The 24,664-nt window shown below is 37.2% G+C and overlaps 1 protein-coding gene across 1 annotated transcript in view; it reads left to right on the plus strand.

The window, feature by feature from the left end:
• Nucleotides 1-20,215, plus strand: part of LOC127798816 (uncharacterized) — a 63,046-nt gene extending 42,831 nt beyond the window's left edge. Inside the window, exons 4-6 of the mRNA XM_052332433.1 lie at nt 6,618-6,726; nt 7,023-7,266; nt 19,871-20,215. Coding sequence (XP_052188393.1) covers nt 6,618-6,726; nt 7,023-7,266; nt 19,871-19,935 — 418 coding nt within the window. The 3' untranslated portion in view covers nt 19,936-20,215. The remainder of the gene's footprint in view (nt 1-6,617; nt 6,727-7,022; nt 7,267-19,870) is intronic.
• The last annotated feature ends 4,449 nt before the right edge of the window (nt 20,216-24,664 follow it).

A 24,664-nucleotide genomic window follows, 5' to 3' on the forward strand; every position in this document is an offset into this window, starting at 1 on the left:
CAACCGGTGGTGGCCTTATCCACCACCAAAGCTAAGTATATTGCATTGACAGAAGCAATTAAAGAGGGTCTTTGGCTTAAAGGTATTGTGAGAAGTTAGAGGTAGAACTCCAACTTGAAAAGCTAGCTTAACAGGTGGAGGAATCCTCCTCCTTATATATAGCCCAGGTCTCCCTTGTAGAGGCGATGTGGGATTCTCAACAGGTATTATTAGTGAACTCCTAGGCATAGATGTCAAAGTAAAATTGATTTGTGATAGCTAAAGTGCTATTCATCTAGCTAAAAATCCATCTCACCATGAAAGAACCAAACATATAGATGTTAGGTATCATTTCATTAGAGAAATCCTTGATAAGAAAATAATAATTCTATCTAAAGTTACAGGAGATGAGAATGCAACAAATATGTTTACCAAAGATGTTCCTAAATCTAAATTACTGCATTGTTTAAAGATTCTTAATGTTTGTTATGTTTGAGTGGTTAGGTATGTCAAGCATTCCTGGAGTGAGCAGGACCTGTTATCGAGTGGAGAAAACTCAAGACAAATGGTGGAGTATTGTTGATATGTTTATCTCGAGTCATCCTAGAAGATCAGTGACGACAGTAGTGGCTTTATCGGCTAGAATGTAATTAGACAGTTAGAAAAATACCTAAATGCTATTAGTATAAATTTAGGGGTTAAACTGTAAATTGTAATATCCCAATCGATTATATTGGGATGTTTGCCCTCTATTATAAATAGAGGGCAAGGGGGTAGCCGAGAGAGTCACGCACAAGAGAGTTCTCATTTCTATTGTAACGAGTATCATTTGTTCTGAGAGAGAGAAGCTAGTGATCGTGAGGTAGTTTTGTAATCTTGAGGGAACGAAGGCTTGATTTACTCGGGAATAGGAGGGAGGGAATTGGCTGTATACTGATCGCACAAACGGAATAAGAAAGCTACTCAAGGGGTGTTTTGACTGCTGGATGTAGGGTTGCAATTCTTGCAATCCGAACCAGGATAAATCGGTGTCTTGTGGTTTGATGTTTTTGATTTATATCTTGTATTGTGATCTCTTTACTTTTTGTTTTGGTTGATATATGATTATTGATTAATCTTTGAGTGTGAGAGTATTTGAGAGAGGTTAATTCATCTAAACTCGCCTAAGCTAGTAAGTCTAATTCAACAGGATCCCTTGCTTTTGTGTTGTAGCACACTTGAATCACCACACACCCCGGGGGGGGGGGGGGGTTGGGAATTGGGTGTCTTTAAAAATTTTGGAATTCTTTGAAATTTTAAAGTGTAAATGAAAATATGGAGCAATAAAACAATGATTGGTTTGAGAAGATAAATGATGCTAGAGAAAACAACAACAAAAGTAAAGGAGGCTCATGATGTATAGTGGTTCGGCTATGCCAAACCTACATCCACTCCTCCAACTGACCTGTTGGAGATTTTTATCCACTATAACCTCCCACCAAAAACTAGTAGGCCCTCTAGCTTACAAGCTAAGCAATACAATAGTGAATTTACAATCAAGAATGGATCTAAGAGATATCTCTCTTAGTTACAATGGAGTTCAAAGATACAAATTCAAAGGCTAAACAAATATTACAAAGTTACACCTTGCCTTTGAATGTTAAAAATGAAAGCTTGAGACACTTTAATGTTAGAATAAGTAGCTTGAGCACTTGCACTTGTTCATTAGCTTCTCTTCTTGTTGCTTTATGCTCTATTTATAGCTTTTGGTTGGCCAATGCATTTAAAATAGAATTAATTGATTTATGTCTACATTAAATACCTAAAAACTAGCCATTTTAAAGATGTTAGAAGAGAAACTGTCGATAGATGGAAAGAAGAAGTTGATTGTTTCTTTTGAAACATTTGAAATTTCAAATTAAATTTTAAAAACATTCGACCTTTTAGAAAAGAGGTCGAAAAGAAGTCAACATTTTAGAACATAGAGTCTACATTTGGAGATGAAAGTCGACACTATACAGTCACTGTTACCTTTATTTAAACTAAAATCATTTGGACTGAGAGCATGAAATTTGTCTGTTGATAGATTTAAAAACTGTCGATTGCTTTTAGTCAAAGATCAAAAGTAGCCAACAGTTTCTTTGAAAAAGTTGACAGATTTTGATCTTAAGAAATTTCATAAATCATTGGCATAAAAAAGTCGACAAATGAGAAGAAAAAGTTGACAGATATGTCTTGATCTTTTAAGATGAGTTTGTGACTATTCAACACATTTTTTTTAGATCAATAAAATATTTCTCAAGTGATAAAGAGATATTTTCCAAGATGAAATATTTATCAATGAGAATTTTGTATAGCTTGACAAGATATAGCATCTTTAGGCCATGAATACTTCATTTGGAAATTTCAAGACAAACTATCTCATTTTCAAATTCTAAAAATCATTAAGTTTTTGATCACCAAAATTACATTAAAAACATAACAACACTTGCTATCCAAAAATATTCAATGTGCCAAAAGTATCTGTCTTCCCAAGTGGCGGCAAATGGTGAATGCTAGGTCAATATGGGACGGTTGGATAAAAGGGCAGGCTGTCAATTTGAATAAAGTTGCGCCTTTCAACTTAAGCCAATGTCCTTGTCTCGGGGCTCCAAATCATCCAAGTGTATTCTACGAGGCAAAGTTGCTTGTTTCCCATTCTAGTCTAGTAATGGACCCAAAGTCAAACTATGCCAATTGAGATATAGCCATTTCCTTCTCCTTCACACATGAAAAATGTTAGGAAAAATCCAAAAATATAAACCTTTGCTCTAATACCATATCTGTTGTCACAACCCAAAATCTCAAAGAAGTTTCTTTTTAGTATAGGAAATCCTACCTTCATTTATTTTGCAACTAGTTTAGTTGCAAAATATATATATATATACACACACACACACACACATAAGATAAATAAATTAAAAACAACTTCTTTAATATTTTGGGTTGTGATAGATGTGTAATACCTAAATAACAATAATAAAAGAGAGGAGGGGGGCGGGGGGGGTGCATGACTATAACTAGTAAATTTTCTTAGCACGGGTGATAAGGGGGTTAAAGGGAGTTTGAGACATTTGTATAAAAAGAAAAGACAAAACTTAGTTGTGATGGGAGAGAAGAGTACTTGATCATATTGACATTAAGGGGAATATATATATAATGCTGCACCAATAAATAAATTAAAGTCCCAAGTTTAAAATACTTAAAAAGGAAAGAGGCAAAAGAGGTATGAGTACAAGAAGTACAAAAACAATGTGATAAGGAGGAAAAAAATAATAATAAAAGAAGAAAAACTCCATGAAGGAAATGCACGGGAAAAGCCATGAATTTATCTTCCATCACTCCAAAAAAGGACAAAACACATTCAATGCAGCTTCTAGAAGGAACATTTTCACCACTATAAATAGGAGTTTCACCAATTGGAATGAGTAGTGAAGAAAGTGCTCAACCCCTTTGTAAGTTTACATGTGTCTATTGTTTGTTTACTCTTTTGTTATGAGTTCTCAGTATAATGATAATAATAGTAACAACAACAACAAAACCTTGTGATGCAACACCAATGTTGCTATATGGCATTGATGCAAATTTGTAAGACTTTTCTTTGTGTCATGGTATGCACCTATGTATACAAACACACTTTGGGGGTGATAGGTGACCTTAAAAGGGTAATAAATTTGTTGTTTAAACTCCCCCACACCATGACACATTTGGGTATAAGCTCGATTATTTTATATATATTAATTGTTATCTTATTGGGTTTATATAAAAAGTCAACTTGTTTGTTTTGTTTAGAATTTCTAGGTAACGTCCCATCCATCACCCCTTAAGGACACCAGCTGGAAACCCTCAAATAATTATATTTATAAGATAGATAGATATATTCTCATGCTCTGTGTGCAATATAGGATATGTAAGAGCTATTACATCTTGGAATAATATTGTGTATCATATAAAATGGTTTCATTACTTCTCTTCCTTCAAGAGATTTTGATTTTAGGCATGATTTTTCATTGAGATGCTGGCAAAACTAACTTAAGAAAAAAAAATGTAGGGAACGGGATTTGTTTTTATTTAGTGACTTAGTCTACTTGTTTGAAGAAGACTAAGCTTGGGAATAATAGATTTTTTTTTTTTGGTATAGTGGATCCTAACTTCATTTATTCTGTAACTTGTTTAGTTGCAAACCAAATATATATATATATATATACATAAGAGAAATAAATAAAAAAAAAATACTTTAAATATTTTGGGTTGTTATAGATGTGGTATGAGAGCAAAAGTTTTATAATTTTTTATTTTTCCTAACATTTTTGGCTTGTGTAGGAGAAGGAAATGGCTATATCTCATTTGGCACAGTTTGATTTTGGATCCATTATTGGACTGGAATGGGAAAACAAACATCTTTGGCTCGTAGAATACACCTGGATGACTTGGAGCCCCAACATAGGGATATTGGCAGAAGTTAAAAGGTGCACCTTGATGCAAAATGGCAATCTTATCTTTTATCCAATCATCCAATATTAACCTAGCATTCACCGTAGCCACTACCGGGAAAAATGGATACTTATGTCACATTGAACATTTTTGGATAACAAAGGATCCCAACTTTGGGATGAGAGTTGTTGTGGCCCAAACCCAAAATGAGTTTTGGCAAATTGACCCCCCACCATTTGTTCCCCCCAATCAACTCCCTATGAATACTTTTAAGTGCCTCTTTTTTCAATGCCTTTAACACTGGCCCTTCCACCTTGGATGCTATTCAAAAGTGAACCAGTAATCCGATCTATTCTCTTAGGGTAGTATTCCCCAAATATATACAGTTGGTAGAAGTGGATAAAACAAAGCATGTAGAAGTTGATAAACATTTCATTAAGGAGAAAATTGACGCAGGCCTTATCTGTATGTCATATGTTCCTACTTCCTGTCAAGTAGCAGATATTTTGACCAAAGGATTGCACAAGGCCCAATTTGACAGTTTAGTAGGAAAGCTGTCGATGGAAGACATATTCATGCCAGCTTGAGGGGGAGCATTGAGAAAACTGAATATTTGACAGTAACGAACAGCCCATTTGAATAATCTGCCTTCTCATTCCAATAGCTGGCAGATTTACTCGATTTGGTTTATTGAATATAGAAAATTCTGCAGCAGCTCCTTGATTCCAATTTCCTATTGCAGAAATATTCATTGTACGGATAATGTTTCTTTTTTCTGTCAGTTTCCTTTCCTTAGTTTCCTTTTGTACAGTTTCCTTAGAAGCTTGTTGACTTTGTAGTTAATTTCCTTATAGAGGTTCTGAGATTAACCTTAAAATTCCTTTGTAAAGTTATTCTGAATATGAGTAAGAATCAGAAATTTCCTACAAGGGTCAAGCCTGGCCCATCCTGGAAGGAGGCCTGGCCTGGCTTGGAATACACAATGCGGGGGCCTAACAGGTAACAGCCTGGCCCAACCCATTTGACAACTCTATTCATGGGGCGTGCTATCCGAATGTACCCATGTGGCACACCCTCTACGAGCATCTCAAAGTTTCTTTGCATAAGCATTCATGCCAAGTTCTTACATTTATTACAAGGTCCCAGGTGACTATTGCTTAACAGCTGTCATATGCAGGGTTAAAGCAGTGACTCTTATCTTCACCATTTCAGTAGCGTACAGATTTGTACCTAGGGGCCAGCCCATTTGATGTGCTTGGTTGCCTAAAGGGATAATTTGATCCAGTCAACTGCTTAAGCTCTTGTGGCTTTAGGAGATATAGATCCTTTACCAACTAGGGAGTCAGGCCCCCAAACTAATAAAAGTACTGCTTTATCTTTAATCCTCTTGGATGCCTCACCCAAAGACATACAAACTTCTTGTAGGGGTTTCTAATGGGAGACATGATATGCTGAATTGGGTGCTAGCTTAAACTGCCAAAGACTGAAGCTTAACAGTCCTGATTCCTGAGGAATCAGTTACAGCCAAAGGCAGCTATCACAATGAATTGTTATTTCTGTTACATGAGCTTACTTGGCTAAGAAGTTAGAGCATCCGGTTTGTTATCTATGATGGTCATCAGTTTGATTTTGAGTACCTGCTTTATATATTTGGCATTTTACATAATTGAGAATGCCCTTTTGAAATAAAAAAATATTGAAAAAGCTGTTCTCTTTTCCAAATATTATTTTATCCAAGCCTGCAAACCACCCCTGTAGCTAACTGCCACGCACCCTGATCACATATTGACACGTTCATGAGACCTCACGATCAAAAGTAAATATGATAACTGGATACATATACAATAACAGCTATATATACGAAATGTAATGCTGGAATCCACAGGTACTGCCTTACCAACAGCAAGAATGGTATGCTGGCAGTTGTAGGATTGATAACTATGAGTGGACCTTTACAGGCTTTCTTTTTATATTGTTTTAACTTGTACTGATCCCTTTCAGATGGTTGCAACCATTTTCAATATTGGGACAAAATTTAATTAATTTTCATGTTACTTTTGTTTCTGTATTTTGTGTTTTGTGCTTGTGACCTCATTTTTCCAGTTCCAAATAATATAAGAATTCTGTCAAAGTAGCCATTTAATGAGAGGTAGCTTGAAAGCTTTGGTCATCACTGGATTTTACAGGTCTGGTTCCCCTAGTATGGATGATATTGAAGCTTTCTCATTGGCCTATAGAAAACGGCTTGATGAAGCTGAACTTTCTGGATCTATTCCTGAGAATGTATCTCTGGAGGTACTCCCTCTTTCTGCTATATATAGATCATCTTCCCCTAGTTTGTCTGTCAGTTTTATGGTAGGAAGATAATAATTACATACATTTAACAGTGGAGATTTGCTGAATATGGTCTCCATACATTTAGAGGTTTTATTTGATGCTTCAACCTACTAATTTCTTCAAACTAAAGCTGTGTCAATTTGCTGACTTTACTAGCAGTCACATCATTAGTATGAATTTTGAAATTAACCATCCCCACATTGCTATCATTAATTCATTGTTCCCTAAGCCTGAAATATATGTTTTCCTTTTAGGTGTCCTCACCAGGAGTTGAAAGGGTTGTTAGGATACCACAAGAACTTGACCGGTTCAAGGATCGTCCCATGTATGTAAAATATATCAGTGTGGCTGCTGAAACCAGTTCTTCAGCTGAAAGTGATGGTATTTTCAGGCTAGTTGCTTTTGATCTGGAAAGGAAGTGTTGCACATGGGGTTTGGCAGATGTTAAGGTCAATAGAGAAAAATCAGGCAAGGGAAGACCACTTAGCAAAAAGCAACGTGAGTGGAGGTTAAACACACCCTTCCATTCCTTGCGCTTAGTCCGGTTGTATTCTGACATTTGAACACTTCATGTCTTGCAGCTTCTCCTATCTTGTATCTCTATACAAAATCCTGAAGTACTTGACATTACATTATAGTGGATAGATGTATTACGAAGATAAATACGAACGTCGTTTATTTTCGTATTTGCTACTCCCTTTCTTTTATTGAAGTGTTAGGATCGAAGATGATGTGTTATTTACTTATATAAATTTTATTTTTTTTGAAGTGATTATTTATATTCTGTTTATATAGACTAGAAAAGAGAAAATGATGGAAATATGAAAGTCGTTTTTAGATATTCTTTTTTTTTTAAATATGAAAGTTTATAGAATGTGCTCTTTATTTCTAACAATTTATAACTAAAACAGAAATGGATTATGTGTCAACAATGGCTGATATCTTGATCATAAATAATAAATAGTTCATGTTTTGTAAATACTGTCAAGTTTAGTTCCTTTTCTTCAATAAAACCATATTATACCCAAGACGATCATGTCATCCTTTCTACCATTTGAGATATGGCTTTTAAGGCCCGATTTCTGGGCCTTACTCTCTAGAGGCCCAATAGAAGCCGAGCCCTAGGGCTCCAAGCTCTCTTCTCCTCGCTGCAACCTCCAGGAGCTCTTCTCTCTCTGCAACGGCCGCCTGGAACCTTCCCTTCTCATCCTCCATTAACAATCGTCAATCGCGCACCTTTCCTTCCATGGAAGTAATGTCTCCCCTCTTGCAAGATTTAACAGCAGTCGACTCTCCTCTCTCTCTCTCTCTCTCGCGATCTCTCTCTCTTGCGATATCTTTCTCTCTCTCTATCTCTCTCTCTCTCGACTTCGTCTTCGGTGCTGTGGGTGGCCGAGATTCACAGGTAAGAATGAAGCCCTGTATCGCCATTTCGTCGATTCGATTCTGTGTGGGGTTTGCCATGACCAAAATCATTATTATCTTGGTTCGTGGCTTTAATTCCCCTTGCTCTGTATCGGTTCGGACTCATCTTCTTGGTCGATTGGGACCCTCGGATGCCATATCCAAATCCTTCTTCTTCTTTTGTTTCTTCTTCTTCTGCTGCTGCTTCTTCTTCTTCTTCTTCTTCCTCGCAATGAAACCCTAACCCCAAACCTCAATCGGCGATGGTTGGGTGGCCCCGACGACAGTGGTCGGAAGCCACCGTCGCCGGCCAACACCCCTCCCCCAACACTCACGCACACTGCGCTCCTTGGCTGCCAAATCTTCCAAACTCTAACATAAATTTAGGGTGTTTGGTTGGTGAGTGCAAGCCTAATCCAATCCATGGATAGGCTGCACCTGATTTGCTCCAAGTTATTCCAGATTTATTTAATGCTCAAATTGAAAAGAATAATTGGGATAGCCAATTCCAATGGTTATCCAATACCTGATTTAATACAATTCAGACTTTGTTAATGCCCAAATTGATAAAGGATAATTGGGATAGCCAATTCCAATGGCTATCCAATTCCGGATTTAATACATAATATTGAGATTAGCTTATGATATTCTTGTTTATCTAATCCCTGATTTATTTAGATTCGCTTATAATATTCCTGTTTATCTAATTCCTGATTTATTTAGATTAGTTATGATATTCCTATTTATTTAATCCCTGATTTATTTATATTAGCTTATAATATTCCTGTTTATATAATTCCCCGAATTATTTGGATTATTTATGATATTCCTATTTATCTAATCCCCGATTTATTTAGAATTAGCTTATGATATCCCTAGTTTAATTACTTCCTAAATAAATGTATATTATGCTTGGTTAGTCAAATCCAATGGTTACCCAATTCCTATTTTAAATTGATAGCTAAAACAAATTCCCAATCTTATTACAAATTGGGCCCAAGTTTATTTTCAAAAATCCAAATTTAATTGGTAAAGCTTAATCCTCATACTCATCAAAGCCCAACTTGTGTCCTTAAAAGGCCAGCGTTAGAATTACACTCACCTCACTTTGTTCTTCACGCTCGTTCCATCCGTGGTCTGTTAGTTAGTTAGGATAGCCGTCTTAGATCATTGGGAATATTTTAGATCTTGCACTTTCTTTTATTTAATTCTCACGTACTTTAATAATTTTGTTAGGTGATTTTGACACAATCTAACCAAGAGGCAACTGAGAAAATTTTAAATCTAATATAACACTGTGAGTGGGTAATTTGTATGATGGTGACATTTGTTGCATTCCTTGGCTAATCATTCTTGTACTCTTGATATGTTATTGCAATGACATTTCTTTTATATTGCATTTGGGAAAAATAGAATTCATGTTATCTGGATTGTGCATATTGATACTTATATCAGATATGTTAATACAAAACGAAAGTATAAAATGTGTCCTAAAGGGAGTAACTTGGTAGAACCTTGTATTGCAAACGACAATAAAAGTTGGCCGTTGGTGCACCACGTATACATTACGATGAGAGTTGGTCCACCCTTGTTGGCGTGAGAGGTTCAGCCATCATGTTCAAATTAGGCATGAAAAGTTTCATCATCATGTTCAAATCAGGTGTGACTGGTTCTGCTAAAGGATAATTTGTGGGTGAGAGTCGTTCCACCCTTACAATAACTGAATATGAGAATTTTAGTTCTAACTTGTTTACTCCTAAATATGCATGATTACTCATCATCTCTTGTATTGTCTTAATAATGGTTGGTACGGTATGGCATGGCAATATATCTCCTGTTGCATTGATTTTGTATCCCCATTATAATGCTCTTTACCTCTCACTAAGTCTATGGTACACTTATCCCTTAATATTTTTAGATTTGTAGGTTGGCATTGACTCTGACAATAAGGACCGTAATAGGCTATTCTAATTGCATATACCTAGACATGCTCTAGGCTACATTGTTATGTGCCTTTCTTCCTTATTATTACTTTATTATTTTCTAGTTGTTGAATAAGTCTTATTAATCTTGTTTCAGTTGCACTAGTATCACAGGAAGAACTATTCTTCTCCTATTTGGTTGGGTAGGTAGGTTCTATAACTGTTTTTCCTATTTCTTAGTGTTCGTTGTGGCAGATAAGGCTATTTAAAAAGCCAAATCAGTTCTTGAAAGGGATATGTTATCAATCTTCTTCAACACCCAGTATTGTTGAGAGGTCAAGGGTTTCTCAGTAAACCTTAAATTGTTTCTATTTCCCCAATTATCATCATAGGTAAAGAGGGAAGTACTCAATTCATACCAAGTGGTATCAGAGCACAGGCATGGATTCCAAAGTGGAGAAATTGGAAGCATATGTCAACTCTCTCACCATTTGTCAACAACAAATTCTTGACAAGTTGAATGATTTTTCTGTCCAGTTCAACACTAGAGCTAGTTCACAACCCACAAATGGCCAACCTGACTTGGAAGGTGAGAACTCACAGGCTCCGCTCTCGAACTCGACTCAACAAATGGTCGGAACCAGTAGAATAGCACAACAGGGATCACACTATGCACCCCGATTTGTCAAACTTGATTTTCCGCGGTTCAAGGGAGAAGAAGATACTACAAGCTGGTTTTGTAGAGTGAATCAGTTTTTTGAATTCAATCACACCCCGGAAGAAGATCGGCTGGCTTTGGCATCCTTTCATTTGGAAGGAGACGCTCAATTATAGTATCAACTACTCAAATAGGAGAAGGGGGTACTAACGTGGAAAGAGTTCTAGGATGGATTAGATCTTCGGTTTGGTGTTACTAAATTTTAAGACTTTTTCGGAGACTTAATCAAGTTGCAACAGGTTGGTTCAGTTCGAGAAATTGTTAGCTAAAGTGGGGTATCTTCCTCCGCACTGCCAAGTAAGTAGTTTCATCAACGGCTTGAAAGAGTCCATCAAATCTGATGTACTAGCTGGCTGCCCTACAACCTTGTCAACAACCATCGGATTAGCTCGACTGTATGAAGCTCGCAATACATCACAGCGCCGACCAACGATAATAGCAGACTTGAGAAAAAATTCTTTTCCTCAGAAGGAAGGAAAAAACAACAATGCCCCTCTCCCAGTCCGACGATTATCACCAACAAAACTGCAGGAACGACGTGTGAAAGGCTTGTATTGCAATTGTAATGAAAAATTTGTTCCGAGTCATTGGTGTAAGAAGTTGTTCCTGATTGAACTCTGTGAAGCAGAAGGAGATGGCGATGTGGTTATGGAAGAAGAAGACACAGATTAGACATCCTTGAATGACATGCCAGAAATTTCCTTGCATGCTATTTCAGGATCATGAGCACTAGAGACAATGAGAGTCAGAGGCACCATTTGACGCATATCCACCATTGTTTTGGTTGATTCGAGAAGCACTCATAACTTCATCAGTGAAGTTCTAGCAAAAAAGCTGGGCTTACATCCAGTACAAGGAGGACAGTTTGAAGTAATGGTGGCATCAGGTGAACGTTTATCTAGTCAAGGGAAGTGCAAGAGTGTCAGGTTGCTCCTACAAGGAATTCCTGTGTTTGCTGATTTTGATTTATTGCCTTTGGAAGGATATGATATTGTTTTGAGCACGCAATGGTTACAAACACTTGGTCCAATCTTGTGGGACTTTGCAAAATTACAGATGAAGTTCAAAGTAGCAGAGGCAGAGGTGATTTTACAAGGAGAGTCATGTTCGACAAATCAAATAGTTGGGGAATTAAAATTCATCAAAGAGGCACAAAAAGGGTATAAAGGTATGTTATTCCAATTATTTTCTCCGGAAAGTTAGAAGCCTTCACAAGAAGAACAATATCAATCTTCTCACTTGCAACTGCTTCTGGAAAAATTCCAAGATGTCTTTGAAGAACCAAACAGCCTACCACCCTCTCGCACCCATGATCACAAGGTTCCATTAATACCAGGAATTGGACCAGTCTGTGTTAAGCCATATTGATATCCATATTATCAGAAGACGGAGATTGAACGACTTGTAACGGAGATGCTTTCTACAAGAGTGATTAGGCCAAGTAACAGTCCTTATTCCTCTCCTGTCCTTTTGGTTAAAAAACATGATGGTTTCTGGCGAATGTGTGTCGACTACCGTGCTCTTAATAAGATCATGATCAAGGACAAGTTTTCGATTCCCATTATTGATGAGCTACTGGATGAGTTAAATGGGGCAAAAATATTTTCGAAGCTTGATTTGCAAAGTGGGTACCATCAAATCCGGGTAATTCCAGAGGATACTGCTAAGACAGCTTTTCGTACGTATCATGGGCATTATAAATTTTTGGTAATGCCATTCGGTCTCTCCAATGCACCCTCAACTTTCCAAGCCTTAATGAACGAGGTATTCCAAGAATATTTGCGTAAATTTATTTTAGTATTTTTTGACGATATTCTTGTTTATTGTCGATCTTAGAAAGAACACCTTCACCATTTGGAACTAGCCTTAACTGTATTAAAAAGTCACCAGTTGTTTGTCAAGAGAGAAAAGTGTCAGTTTGGGCAGCGACAGGTCCACTTCCTTGGCCATGTGATTTCTGATAAAGGGGTTGTCGTGGATTAAGACAAGATTGCAGTTAATTGGCCTAAACCCGCCACCCTAAAAGCATTGAGAGGGTTCCTTGGGTTGACAGGTTACTATCGCAAGTTCATCTAGAACTACGGAAAGATCGCAGGGCTGCTGACTCAGATGCTAAAAAAAGACTCATTTCTATGGTCGCATATAGCAGATGCTGCCTTCCAGAATCTAAAATCAGCAATGACGAAAGCTCTTGTATTAGCTCTACCCAATTTTGCTAAAAAATTTATTGTGGAATGTGATGCCAGCGGTTTGGGGGTGGGAGTTGTATTGATGCAAGATCGGCCAATAGCTTTTTACAGTCAAGCGTTGCAAGGAAAAAATTTATTATTGTCAACATACTAGAAAGAAATTATGGCCTTAGTCTTGGCTGTACAACGGTGGCGTGTCCCTATTTACTTGGGCGACAATTCATAGTGAGAACAAACCACCAAAGTTTGAAGTATCTGTGGGCCCCAAACATCACCACTTTAGCTTAACAAAGATGGTTATGTAAATTGATGGGGTTTGATTTTGTCATCGAATAAAAGAAGGGACTCGAAAATATTGTGGCCAATGCTTTATCTAGAAGAGAAGACTATGCAAGGGAGGCAAAACTATCAAGCGAGTTAGCAGCAATCTCTCAACCAGTGTTAGATTGGGTAGCTGCAATCAAAGAAGAAATTAACTCTAACACAGATTTGCAAGACTTGGTTCAACGAATCCAAGGAGATGAAGCCGTGGGACCATGGAAGCTTGTTAATGGAATGATTTTTTTTTTAAAGACAGAATTTTCCTAGCTGCAGATTCACCATTAATCCCTGATATAATTGAGCAATTTCATAACAACTCTCATGAAGGGTATCATAAAACCCTCCAGCGGATTCGGGCCAACTTTTACTGGATGAGAATGCGAAAAAAAAATCAAGGAGTTTATAGCTTCATGCAACATTTGCCAACGCCACAAGTCTTAACAACTTGCTCCCGCTAGGCTTTTACAACCATTGCCAATTCCGAATCAGGTATGGGAGGATATATCGATGGATTTCATCAATGGTTTATCGGTATCTAAAGGCAAAACTACAATTTTTGTTGTGGTTGATAGACTGACCAAGTACGCACATTTTATTCCATTATCCCATCCATACACTGCTGTCGATGTTGTTGAGAATTTTTTTGAGAATATATTTAAATTGCATGGGATGTTGAGATTGATTGTTTGTGATCGAGATCCCACCTTCACAAGCATCTTTTGGTTAGAATTATTCAAGCAGAATGGTACAACTTTTAATTATAACTCTGCCTATCATCCGCAAACCAATGGCCAAAGTGAGGTGGTGAATCGTACCATTGAGATGTATCTAAGGTGTTTTTCGAGTTCGCGACCCAAAGAATGGTGTAACTAGTTAGCTTGGGCAAAATACTGTTACAATACCAACTGACATTCCCTTATCAAAATGACTCCCTTTGAACTTATTTATGGCAGGGCTCCGCCTACATTGTTGACTTACATTCCGGGTTTTACTGTTGTTAAGTCTGTGGACCATAAATTACAGATTAGAGATCAAGTTCTTAAAGACTTGAGAGTCACTCTTCAAGAGTCGCAATCTTGTATGAAGAAGATTTACAACCAACATCGTACAGAACGAGAATTTTGTCATGTCCCTAGGAGGATTAGAGGGGTAATATTGTAATAGGCTTATATGAGTTGTTAGGAGATATTTGGGTGTTTGTTAGGAGAATATGGGTGCTGTTAGAAATTAGTTAAGGAGCTACCTATGCCTATAAAAGGGCCCATTGTAAGAGGAGAGGACCATGCTTGAATTGATTAATGAAACTCTCACTCTCTCTAAGAATTCTCTCAAATCTTCCTCTCATTTCTCTCTTCTTCTCTCCCCCATTTCTCTCTAATTTCTCTCTCATTTCTCCCCCATTCTTCTTCAATTTTCCCTCTAATACATTCTACTCTTGACCTTAATTCAATCAGATCTTTCCGATTGCCAATTTAACCCTAGGTTCATGACAAATGGTATTAGAATAGTCAATCCTTGGTTGTGGATTTGATTCCAGTTGAAGGCGACTACTGTGGTGAGAGGTTTCCCTTGGCGATTGCGGTAAGGCGGATTTTGGCGGCGAGCTAGCCAGACGAATTCCGATTGGGTCGGGGCTACTGCTTCTAGACACGGGTAGTTTCCAACGAAGGACTCTCGGTAAGGAAATCTGGTGGGACGGATCGAAAGGGAAAGGTGAAGCAATTCTGACAATATTGGCGACGATTGTCAGCGATCTAGGAGGGAAGCAACATCCGACCAATTCTCAAGGAGTTACGCGATTGGGGTAAGCTAAGCTACAGGTGATCACGGCTTGTGATCTGGAAGAGTTCGATTTTTTTGGAGGCGTCCATAGCAGCTTAGCCGGATTTGGAACCAATGGTTTGGAGGTTGAACTGAGCCTATGATCCACGGCCATTGAATCTCAGAATTGATTCCGATACACGAGGAAGGGAGTGTTGGCTCGGATCTGAAGGAGAAGTAAGGGATGGGCTCGCGGCTAGGATTCCAGTAATCTTGTTCGGAACCGAAGATGAGCAAGCCAGGAGGATTCATGACTAGAGCGAATGATTGGTACGGGAGATCCGCTAAAGTTGGCGACAGGACAACCAGAGGGTTGCGACTGTCCAAGGTGAGCGTGAGTCCGCCGAAGGTGAAGCAGACGACCCAGACTGGAAGACCAGTCCGGCCAAACTGATAAGCTTCCTATAAGCGTGGTTGTGGTGTTGCGGTTTTGATCAAGAATTCCAATCGGAGTTCTATGGGGCGTTGCTACTTCGATCGGAAGGCATTGTGCGTGCTACGGTTGTGGTTGCCTTCTGACCTGTGCTGGTGATTTTGGAATCCGAAGGTGATCGAGTGGCAGATGTGGAGCGGGTGAGCGTATCTTACATTCAATTCCGAAGGAGAAGCCAGAGATTGATTCTTGGCCGCAAATTCCAGTTCCATTAGCAAATCCTTGAGCCTCGGTTGTGGGTTAATTCGATTTTAAGGGAAGAGGAGACAGATCAAGTCACAAGAGTCTTAGTTCAGATTGTGGAGGAAAAGCAGAAGTTGAACAATTTGTGGTAGGCATTTATAGAAACGGAATTTAGTGTTGAAGCGCTGGTGACTTTGGAAGCTCCGAGTAAGGCTTAAGGCGATTTGTCCGTGGTTCTGGTGAAGGGATTGAACAGCGAATCAGTGAAGAGGAATTCTGCAAGTGGTAATTCCAATCAAAAAAATCTAAGCTATAAGTAAGGGGAAACAAGAGGCAAATTTCGGCTGTGAATTATTGTTAACCTCTTTCGAATTGCCTTGGCTATTGAATTGCGTTGAGGCTATGAGCAAAGGAAATAAAAGGTAGATTTTGGTTGTAAATTTTTGGCTAACTTGGGTCAAAGCAGAAAGGCGAAGAAGAGTAGGTGCCCTAACTCTTGAGTTGCAATTGAGGTGAGTATAGGAACTGCTATAACAGGCAAAATAGAAGCATGTATAAAACTCTCATTCCTTGGCCATCGAAGTATACTTTTGGCGAAAAATCGGCCATGGGTAGCAATGCATATATGAGACCATTGGAGTCTCAATTGCAGCAGACGAGTGCTTCATTTTCAACTGGAATGGAGCTTCAATGGCAGTCAAAGAAGGCTGCATTTTCAGTTGACAGCAACAAGGATAAGTAGCTGTGTAGCCGAAAGAATCAAACATGGGGAAAGAAGTTTGAGAATGAGTCTAGCCAAAGGGACAAGGGAACAAGTAGTGGGATTCATGAAGAGTGCGAGGAATTTAGCCGTATATTCCGCTAGAAGCTACAGGAGTTTGCAATGATATTAATCAAGGAGTATCATTACAACTTTCCTATTGAATACTTCAATGATTATCATGGGAGTTTTAACAAGGAGGAATTCCTTAAAGTGGAGCAGCCGAAGGAGGATAGCCTTGCTGAAAGTAAATCCTTAGTGTACTCCAGCTACCAGCAAGTAAAAGTATTTCCACTGGAGGAGGCCCCTACTAAAGATATGGAAGGGTCTAAGCATACTACTCCCTTGGTCTTGGCTATGGAGAAGGCTAAGGAGTACATGGAAGAAAATATTGGGGAGGAGAAAGTGGAGGATGACACTCAATCAATTGGCGATCTCTCAAGCACCGCCACTAGTGCTGAGACTCCTGATGCCATTGATCTCCTAAAACAACAAAATAAGGAGTCTAAAGAGAAGGAACAAAGAATTGCACCGGGCACCTTGCTTAGAACATCCCACATGTATGCCATTGGCACGGGCACACAAGATAAAACAAAGTTAACATTGCAACCCAAAGAGTTGGAGGATGGGGTTGTAGGATTGACAGTACATCTAGAGCAATGGAGGACGCAGAAGAATAAAGCGAAACAAGATGAAAGGAAGAAAGGGAAGGACTTCTTTGTTAAAGGGACTGAGACCCTTGATGTTTTGCTCATTCATGTTTCTATTGGTGTGGCAGCAAGCCATAATGCTGTTGTTGCTGAGGAGAAAGAAAAAAAAAGGCAAAAGAAAAGGGAAAAACAAGATAAGAAGAAGGAAAAGCGAAGAAGAAACCATTGAGTGAAGATTGACATTGGATAAAGAAGCAACGACTAGATGGTAATAACTTTCTTGGGGACAAGAAACATTTCAAGTGGGGAAAATTGTCATGACCCTAGGAGGATTAGAGGGGTAATCTTGTAATAGGCTTACATTAGTTGTTATGAGATATTTGGGTGTTTGTTAGGAGCACATGGGTGCTATTAGAAATTAGTTAAGAAGCTACCTATGTCTATAAAAAGGCCCATTGTAAGAGGAGAGGACCATGCTTGAATTGATTAATGAAACTCTCATTCTCTATCTAAGAATTCTCTCAAATCTCCCTCTCATTTCTCTCTTTTGCTCTCCCTCATTTTTCTTCAATTTTCCCTCTAATACATTCTGCTCTTGACCTTAATTCAATCAGATCTTTCCGATTGCCAATTTCAGCTCGTTATGAACCCTAGGTTCATGACAAATTTGAAGTGGGAGACTGGGTTTATCTGAAACTCCAACCTTATCGACAAACATTAGTGGCACTAAGGAAAACTGCCAAGCTAGCTCCAAAATATTATGGACCCTTCATGATTCTAAAGAAAATAGGAGCAGTTTCTTATAAGTTAAAATTGACAACAGAGTCTAAAATTCATCCTGTGTTCCATGTTTCTCTTTTAAAGAAAAAAGTTAGATCTAGGCATCCAATTCAAGGTGAACTTCCAGCGGTTGTAATGGATACAGGAACCATTTTCCTTATACCACAGGCAGTTCTCGATCGACGTCAACAAAAATATGAAGATGAAATTCTCATTCATTGGAAGGGACTTTCACCTGCAGAAGTGACTTGGGAAAATCTTGCTGCTATGCAAAAGCAATTTCGTAACCATAGCCTTGAGGACAAGGCTAATTTTTAAGGGGAAGGGAGTTGTTATGTGCCTTTCCTCCGTATTATTACTTTATTATTTTCTAGTTGTTGAATAAATCTATTAATCTTGTTTCAGTTGCGCTAGTATCACGGGAAGAACTGTTCTTCTCCTATTTGGTTGGATAGGTAGGTTCTGTAACTGTTTTTCCTATTTCTTAGTGTTCGTTGTGTCAGATAAGGCTATTTAAAAAGCCAAATCAGTTCTTGAAGGGGATATGTTATCAATCTTCTTCAACACCCAGTATTGTTGAGAGGTTAAGGGTGCCTCGGTAAACCTTAAATTGCTTCTATTTCCCCAATTATCATCATAGGTAAAAAGGGAAGTACTCAATTCATACCATCCACCACGTTCACCACATTTCACAAGATTTGCACATGGGAAGTTGATGTTCTGTTTTTTTTTTTTTTTTTTGTATTCTAGTAATTTCGATCAATGTAACCAGATGATGAAATTCGGGCCGGTGGGCACTTAAAATCTGAAATAAAGATTATGGTGATTTTCGTAGTGAACTTGGGATGTTTTAAATAATAGGTTGTAAATGATATAGAGTAAGGCTTACTATTCCCTATTGGAGTCTACGGCTTCTTAGGGGTAGTGCCGGTCACAGCCTCCAGAATTGGAGCTTGACATGGCTTCTCCTATTGAACCTGACATGCTTTCATCTTTTCTGGAACTAAATTTGATTATTGGGTGTAATTAGTCTCTGTGATCTCCTTGTCATTTGAAGAAGCTTCTTTTTCTAGTAATTCCATGTGTTAACTTGTTTACTAAATTGCCCACTCACTATCTGAGATGAGCTTGAATGCATTGGTAAAATTCAACTAACCAGATGGCCAATATTTGCTTAATCTGACATGTTGACCACCCTCTTAAGAGTTTTTGTGATTGTTGATTGTTCTTCTTTACTGTTTCAGACCATGCATTCTTAAGAAATTTTCATTTGGCTTATCCCATGCTTGTTGATTCTCTTTGATGGATGGTTACTTGAATAGCTGAGAGCAGAAGTAAATCTAGTTCAAAACTTAAAGCATATCGCTACAGTTGATCTAATGCAATGATGGTATCAGAGATGTGACAACTCAAATTCCATGAAATAGAGGTGCAATTGAAGTATCCTCTTTTTGCGAACTCAATGTTCATCCATTTTACTGAGTATTGTACCTAAATCTGTGTCTCTAGGCCTCCATTGAGAAATTCACACCATGTAATGCCCGATATTTAACCTCTTTTTTTACTTGGACTTGAATGTGTGTTATTTGACATAAAAGTTCAAGTGGATCATCACTTGCATAGTGTCTGCTGTTCTTGCCCTTTTCATTTTTTCTCCGCTGATTTGCTTGTCTTTTTGAAGTGTGTATATGTTAGAAAAATTATGTACACATGGTGAAACAAATTTGTCATTGAATACACCTTTGAGCAGTTCTACCTTTCTTTGATATCTTACTATCGTATATTTGTTTGTATCGACATTAAACTTCCTTACAATATTTCAAAAGACGTGCTATAACTGACAAAGATTTTGAATTAGGTGATGTAACATATTTACATGTTTGGTTGTTGAGCTGACTGTGAGCTGTTTTTACTCATGCAGGTGTTACAGAGATCGTTTTGACCATTGAAACTGAACTTGGTGAAAACATAGCAACATTTATTTAACTGAAGTATATAAGTTAAAGAAAAACCTCTAGTGTTGATTTTTTTTTTTCTTTTCTCAAAAAATGGAAGAAATGAAGTGGACTTAGGGGAGCTGGTACGTGAATGAGAATGGGAACAAGAAATATAGCATAAAGAAAAGGCAAAGTACTGCAATGCTGTGGGGACCATGCAGTTTTTACACTTTCATATAGCTTTGCAACATCACAAACTTTGTTTAATTCAACGCATTTCTCCTTTACTTTAATAAAATCAAAAAAGAGAGAAAAAGTTGGCATGTCTATTATTTTGCATTGAAGTTTTATACGCGTTTGGCTTTCTTTTTTGACTATGGCCTCTATGCATCCCCTCAAATCTCTTGTAGATCTTTATTGCTTGTCTGTTTACCTCCTCTAGCTCTTTATGTTGTTCAAAATCTTCACTTTTCGGTGCCTGGCATTTGAAATGAAATTGTGTTTTCCTTGCTTGGTCCTTAACTTTGCTGTCTAGTGAAATTACCCCTATTGGCTGAAAGTGAAAGTTCTCTTTTCCTTTATGCCCCCATTATTTATTTCTTCTTCTTCTTTTGTTCTTCCTCCTCCTGGATTTGGCCCCGTGATGTCCTGATTTTAACCATCTATATGTCATTATCTTAGAGAACTCGCCATTTCCTATTCACATTCCACAGAGCAAAACTAATTGCCAGTTTGGTCCAAGTGCCCATAATTATTCATTGGCCGAATGTACTATTGCTTTGCATGCTTAGTTGATCCTCGACAACTTGTCATCATGTTGTTAGAATATGGCGATGAATGATCCATGTACCCGTCGACTGATGCTTGTGTGGAATTCAGCCTCTTACAACAAAGCTTCATGCTAGTTGAGACATGATAGCTAATTTGAATTGTGTTATTTATCTGTAAACTGGACATAAATTGCAGTCCCTTAAGTGATATAAGGGGTTCTAGAAAGCACATATTCAATGGTGTTTTGAATTAAGCTTGACTAAAAGTTGTAGATTAGCATTATCTTCCTGTAGATGTCCTTTCCTTCCTTTTATCAATCATCTTTGATTCTATATTTGTTTCATATGCATGATGACTTTGATTGTGGGATAGAAGTGGAAGGTGAGTAGGGGGGCGCCTCACAGCCTCACATGAAAAAGGTGAAAAATTGCTGCACTAACACAAAGAAGCACATGGCTGTGTTTTTATGGACAAAAGTCTCTAGTGCTGATTTCCTTTATTCTTACCTATTGCTTGTGTCATGTTTTCTTGGGCTGTTGAAAGTTTGATTAACTTTGAGCAAAGCTATTCAAAATGGCTCTATTTGTCCCACTAGTTGTATGACAACCTCTTGATAAAACTTGACCTTTTTTTTTTTCTGCTTTTTGGGGGTAAGGATAGCTTTACTAATGGAGTACAATCTCCACACACAACAGACGTGCAGAAGCTTGGACTGCAATCTTGGCCATGACTAAACTGTGGAGATTTGTTGCTGGACATTGTTAGTTCTTCTACATCTATGTTCTCGGCACAATTTCTCGTCAATATCATTGTATTCAGGATAGAGGGAGAGCCTAGAAAGAGACTATAAAGGTAACATTATAAAAAATAAAAAATAAAAGACCTTATATTCACCCTCAAAAGCAAATTTTCATAAACAATGTTTGCCACTAACAGAATCCCTTGTTCTTGAGTAGTATGCCTTCCTAAGAAGCACGGATACGTCGGATCACAAGATAATGTAGTGTTTGTGCTGTGTTAGCCATGAACACGGTGATGGGCATTGCTCCGACGGTGTTTGACATTGTATTTTATTAAAAAAATATTAAAACAGACACGTGAATATAATATATACATATATAGTTAAGAAATTGAAAAGTTAGAACAAAAGAAAACAACACTAACTTGTATCTCTAAAAAGTCTAATTTGAACTTGCAAGAAGCTTATTGCAAGCTAAGCTCGAGCTTAAGTTTACAAGAATCTTTTTGAGAAAAAGAAAGGTTACTTAAGAGATCAATATGAAAGAGTAAAGACAATGAAAACAAAAAGATGTAGGTTTGTCTGAGAGATTTGTTTGAGAGGGAAAGTAATGATGAGGATGAAGAAATGTAGGTTTATTCAAGAGATTTGAGATGAAGATAAAGATGACAATGACGAAAATGAAGAAAGATGAAAACAAAGATGATGGTGACAAAGTGAAGGCAAAGAAGACAGAGAGAAATAAATTTGTCTTGTAAAGAGGGAGGGTGTGGTGTATGTGTCGTTAGCGTGTTTTTAAATTTTTGTCTCGTAAAACAAGTTAACGAGATTTTAGGAAAGAGTTCAAGATGGAAATGCTTGATATAGATCTTTTGGTTGCCTTGAAAAATTAAGAGAAAGAGAGAGAGCAAGTCAAGGTATTTGTTCAAGCCCTATAAGTGATATATATATATATATTATTATGCTCTCTTATTTTATTATTATTTTTTTTTCATTTTTATCGTGTCCTGTATTGGTGTTTGGCAATCTTGATGCCTTGCTAGTAGGATAACAGTCACCAAACAGTTCAAATGTAAATGGTTGAGAAGGGCCTGCAAAGCCCGGGGGGGTTTTCACACGTGTTGGATCCCCACACTTGAATGGAGAAGATCTGCTTAGGGGGATGAGAGGAAGTACAAATTTTAATAATAATCTTGAAAAGACGGGAGGCAATTGGGATATTAGCCTCCCTCTGGAGAAGCAGTGAGATAGGCTTGGGATGTGTGGATCTGTCTTTGAACTCTCTTTACTTATTAGGCAACCTTTTATCCCTTCAAAGATTTTACAGCTGGTCCTGTCAAACACTTTTCTTTTTTTTTTTTTAAATTTAAATTCATGAGAAATATTTTTGCAAATTGATGTTCTTTCAACTTTTTGTCCCACCCATGTCCCTAAAATGGTGTACTAATATCATTTTTATAACTACTATTAAGTAATTTTTTTTTTTGACTAAAAGCATTGTTGTTTCAAAATTTAGAATTAAGAACTTTAATTATTATTGAAATTGTGAAGTATGATTTTTTTTTTTTAACTATTTTTATCCCGTTAATATTAGAAAGAAAATACATAAAATACACATTATATAACCACTTGAGGTTTAAATCTGAAATGGTGAATCAATTTTGATTGCAATTGTGATTTGATTGTCTTTTCTTATAAGGTTAAAAGAAGTGAAATTATATGTGTATCTACTTAGCTTATTATAATTTTAATTAATCCATAATCTTCAAAATACAAAAATAATAATCTTCGTTTTACGATTAATAATATCAACATGTTAACCTCTTTGAAGTATAGCATGATTGGATCAAAATTTGTTTGGTAGCACTTCATTTGGGGCCTATGCATTTGTCGTGGCTTCATCTTGTGGTGGAAGGGGCATCTTAGATTAATAGACAAGTCTGTTCCCCATCTTATTTTTCTATGGCCACACTAGAAAGGAAAACGTCTGGCTTCTTCCTCATTCATTTTCTTTTGATAATTTTCCTTTTTCCCGAGAAAGCCAAAGCCCAAACAGAGCTTTCAAAGGGTAGAACACACAATTGATCATATTGTCTTCTTGCAAGGGAGGTGAAATGAAGCTCCTACACTTACTTAGGTGTGGATGGATCATGGAATGATTTGTCCTTTCTAGTGTTTTTCATGCCAAGAACAGAGGTGAGGTTCATAATCTATTCTGAGTCTGTCACCAATGGCAATGGCTCCTCTATTGGATGCTTTTGGATTAAACAATATTCTTAGAAATCCCTTTGACCCAAAAATACTATTAAAATAATATGATTGTAATAGTCTGAGAAAAATGTCAAGTCAGTGCTTGTACTTTGGTTTGGGATTAAATTAGCCTTCCTATTCTTAAAATGGTAAACTAATTTTTGTATTTTTTACTTAAGTCTTAACAATAGACATTGTCTAAATGTTAAGTCTTAACAATAGACATTGTCTAAATGTTATATAAAGATGTTCATATTTTGTTGACAGAGTTTAAGTCTATTCAAATCAAACTCTACCCTCTAAAATCAAATCCAAATCAGAGAACTCATTAACCCAAAATGCAGTTGATGATGAGTTGATTACTTGATTTGCTATAATTTAAGTTCCAATACGTTCAAAAAATTTATCGGGTTAGATAACTCATTAACCCACCCCAATACTTTTATTATTTAACTAAATAACAACAGCATCACTCGTAGATAATAATATCATTCAATGCAAATACTATTTAAATTTGATAAAATTCAATTTCTAAAGCATTTTTCATTCACAAGGCATTAAATGCATGCCAAATAGTTGTTAGATTTACCTACTTTTCATGGCTTTTGCCTTGTGGTGCCTCGAGGCACCCAATTAGATTTAGATAGCTATGAATGAATGATCTTTTCATTAGATAATTTATTTTTTATTTTTTCCAAAACTGTTAAATGTATTGATGAATTAATGAGCATCCATATGAGGAGAGGAGGAGCGAATCCGCGCTCTCATTGATGGTATAAAAAAAATTCTAGAAGTTACAAATAGTTTTGGGACGGAAAATCATTCAACAGATAAGATAAATTTGAAACAGTAGGTATGGATGAAGATTCATGGTATTTGAAATATTAAATGATGGTAAGATCCCATTACTAAGAAAATGATGTGATTTTGTATATTTGTTTATTAAATAGAAAATAAGATGAATCGATGAGAATAAAAGTTTATAGCTGAGACTGAGCCCAAAAGGCATTGTTGATTC

The sequence above is a fragment of the Diospyros lotus genome, chromosome 4 (assembly GCF_014633365.1).
Source record: "Diospyros lotus cultivar Yz01 chromosome 4, ASM1463336v1, whole genome shotgun sequence".
NCBI lineage: Eukaryota > Viridiplantae > Streptophyta > Magnoliopsida > Ericales > Ebenaceae > Diospyros > Diospyros lotus.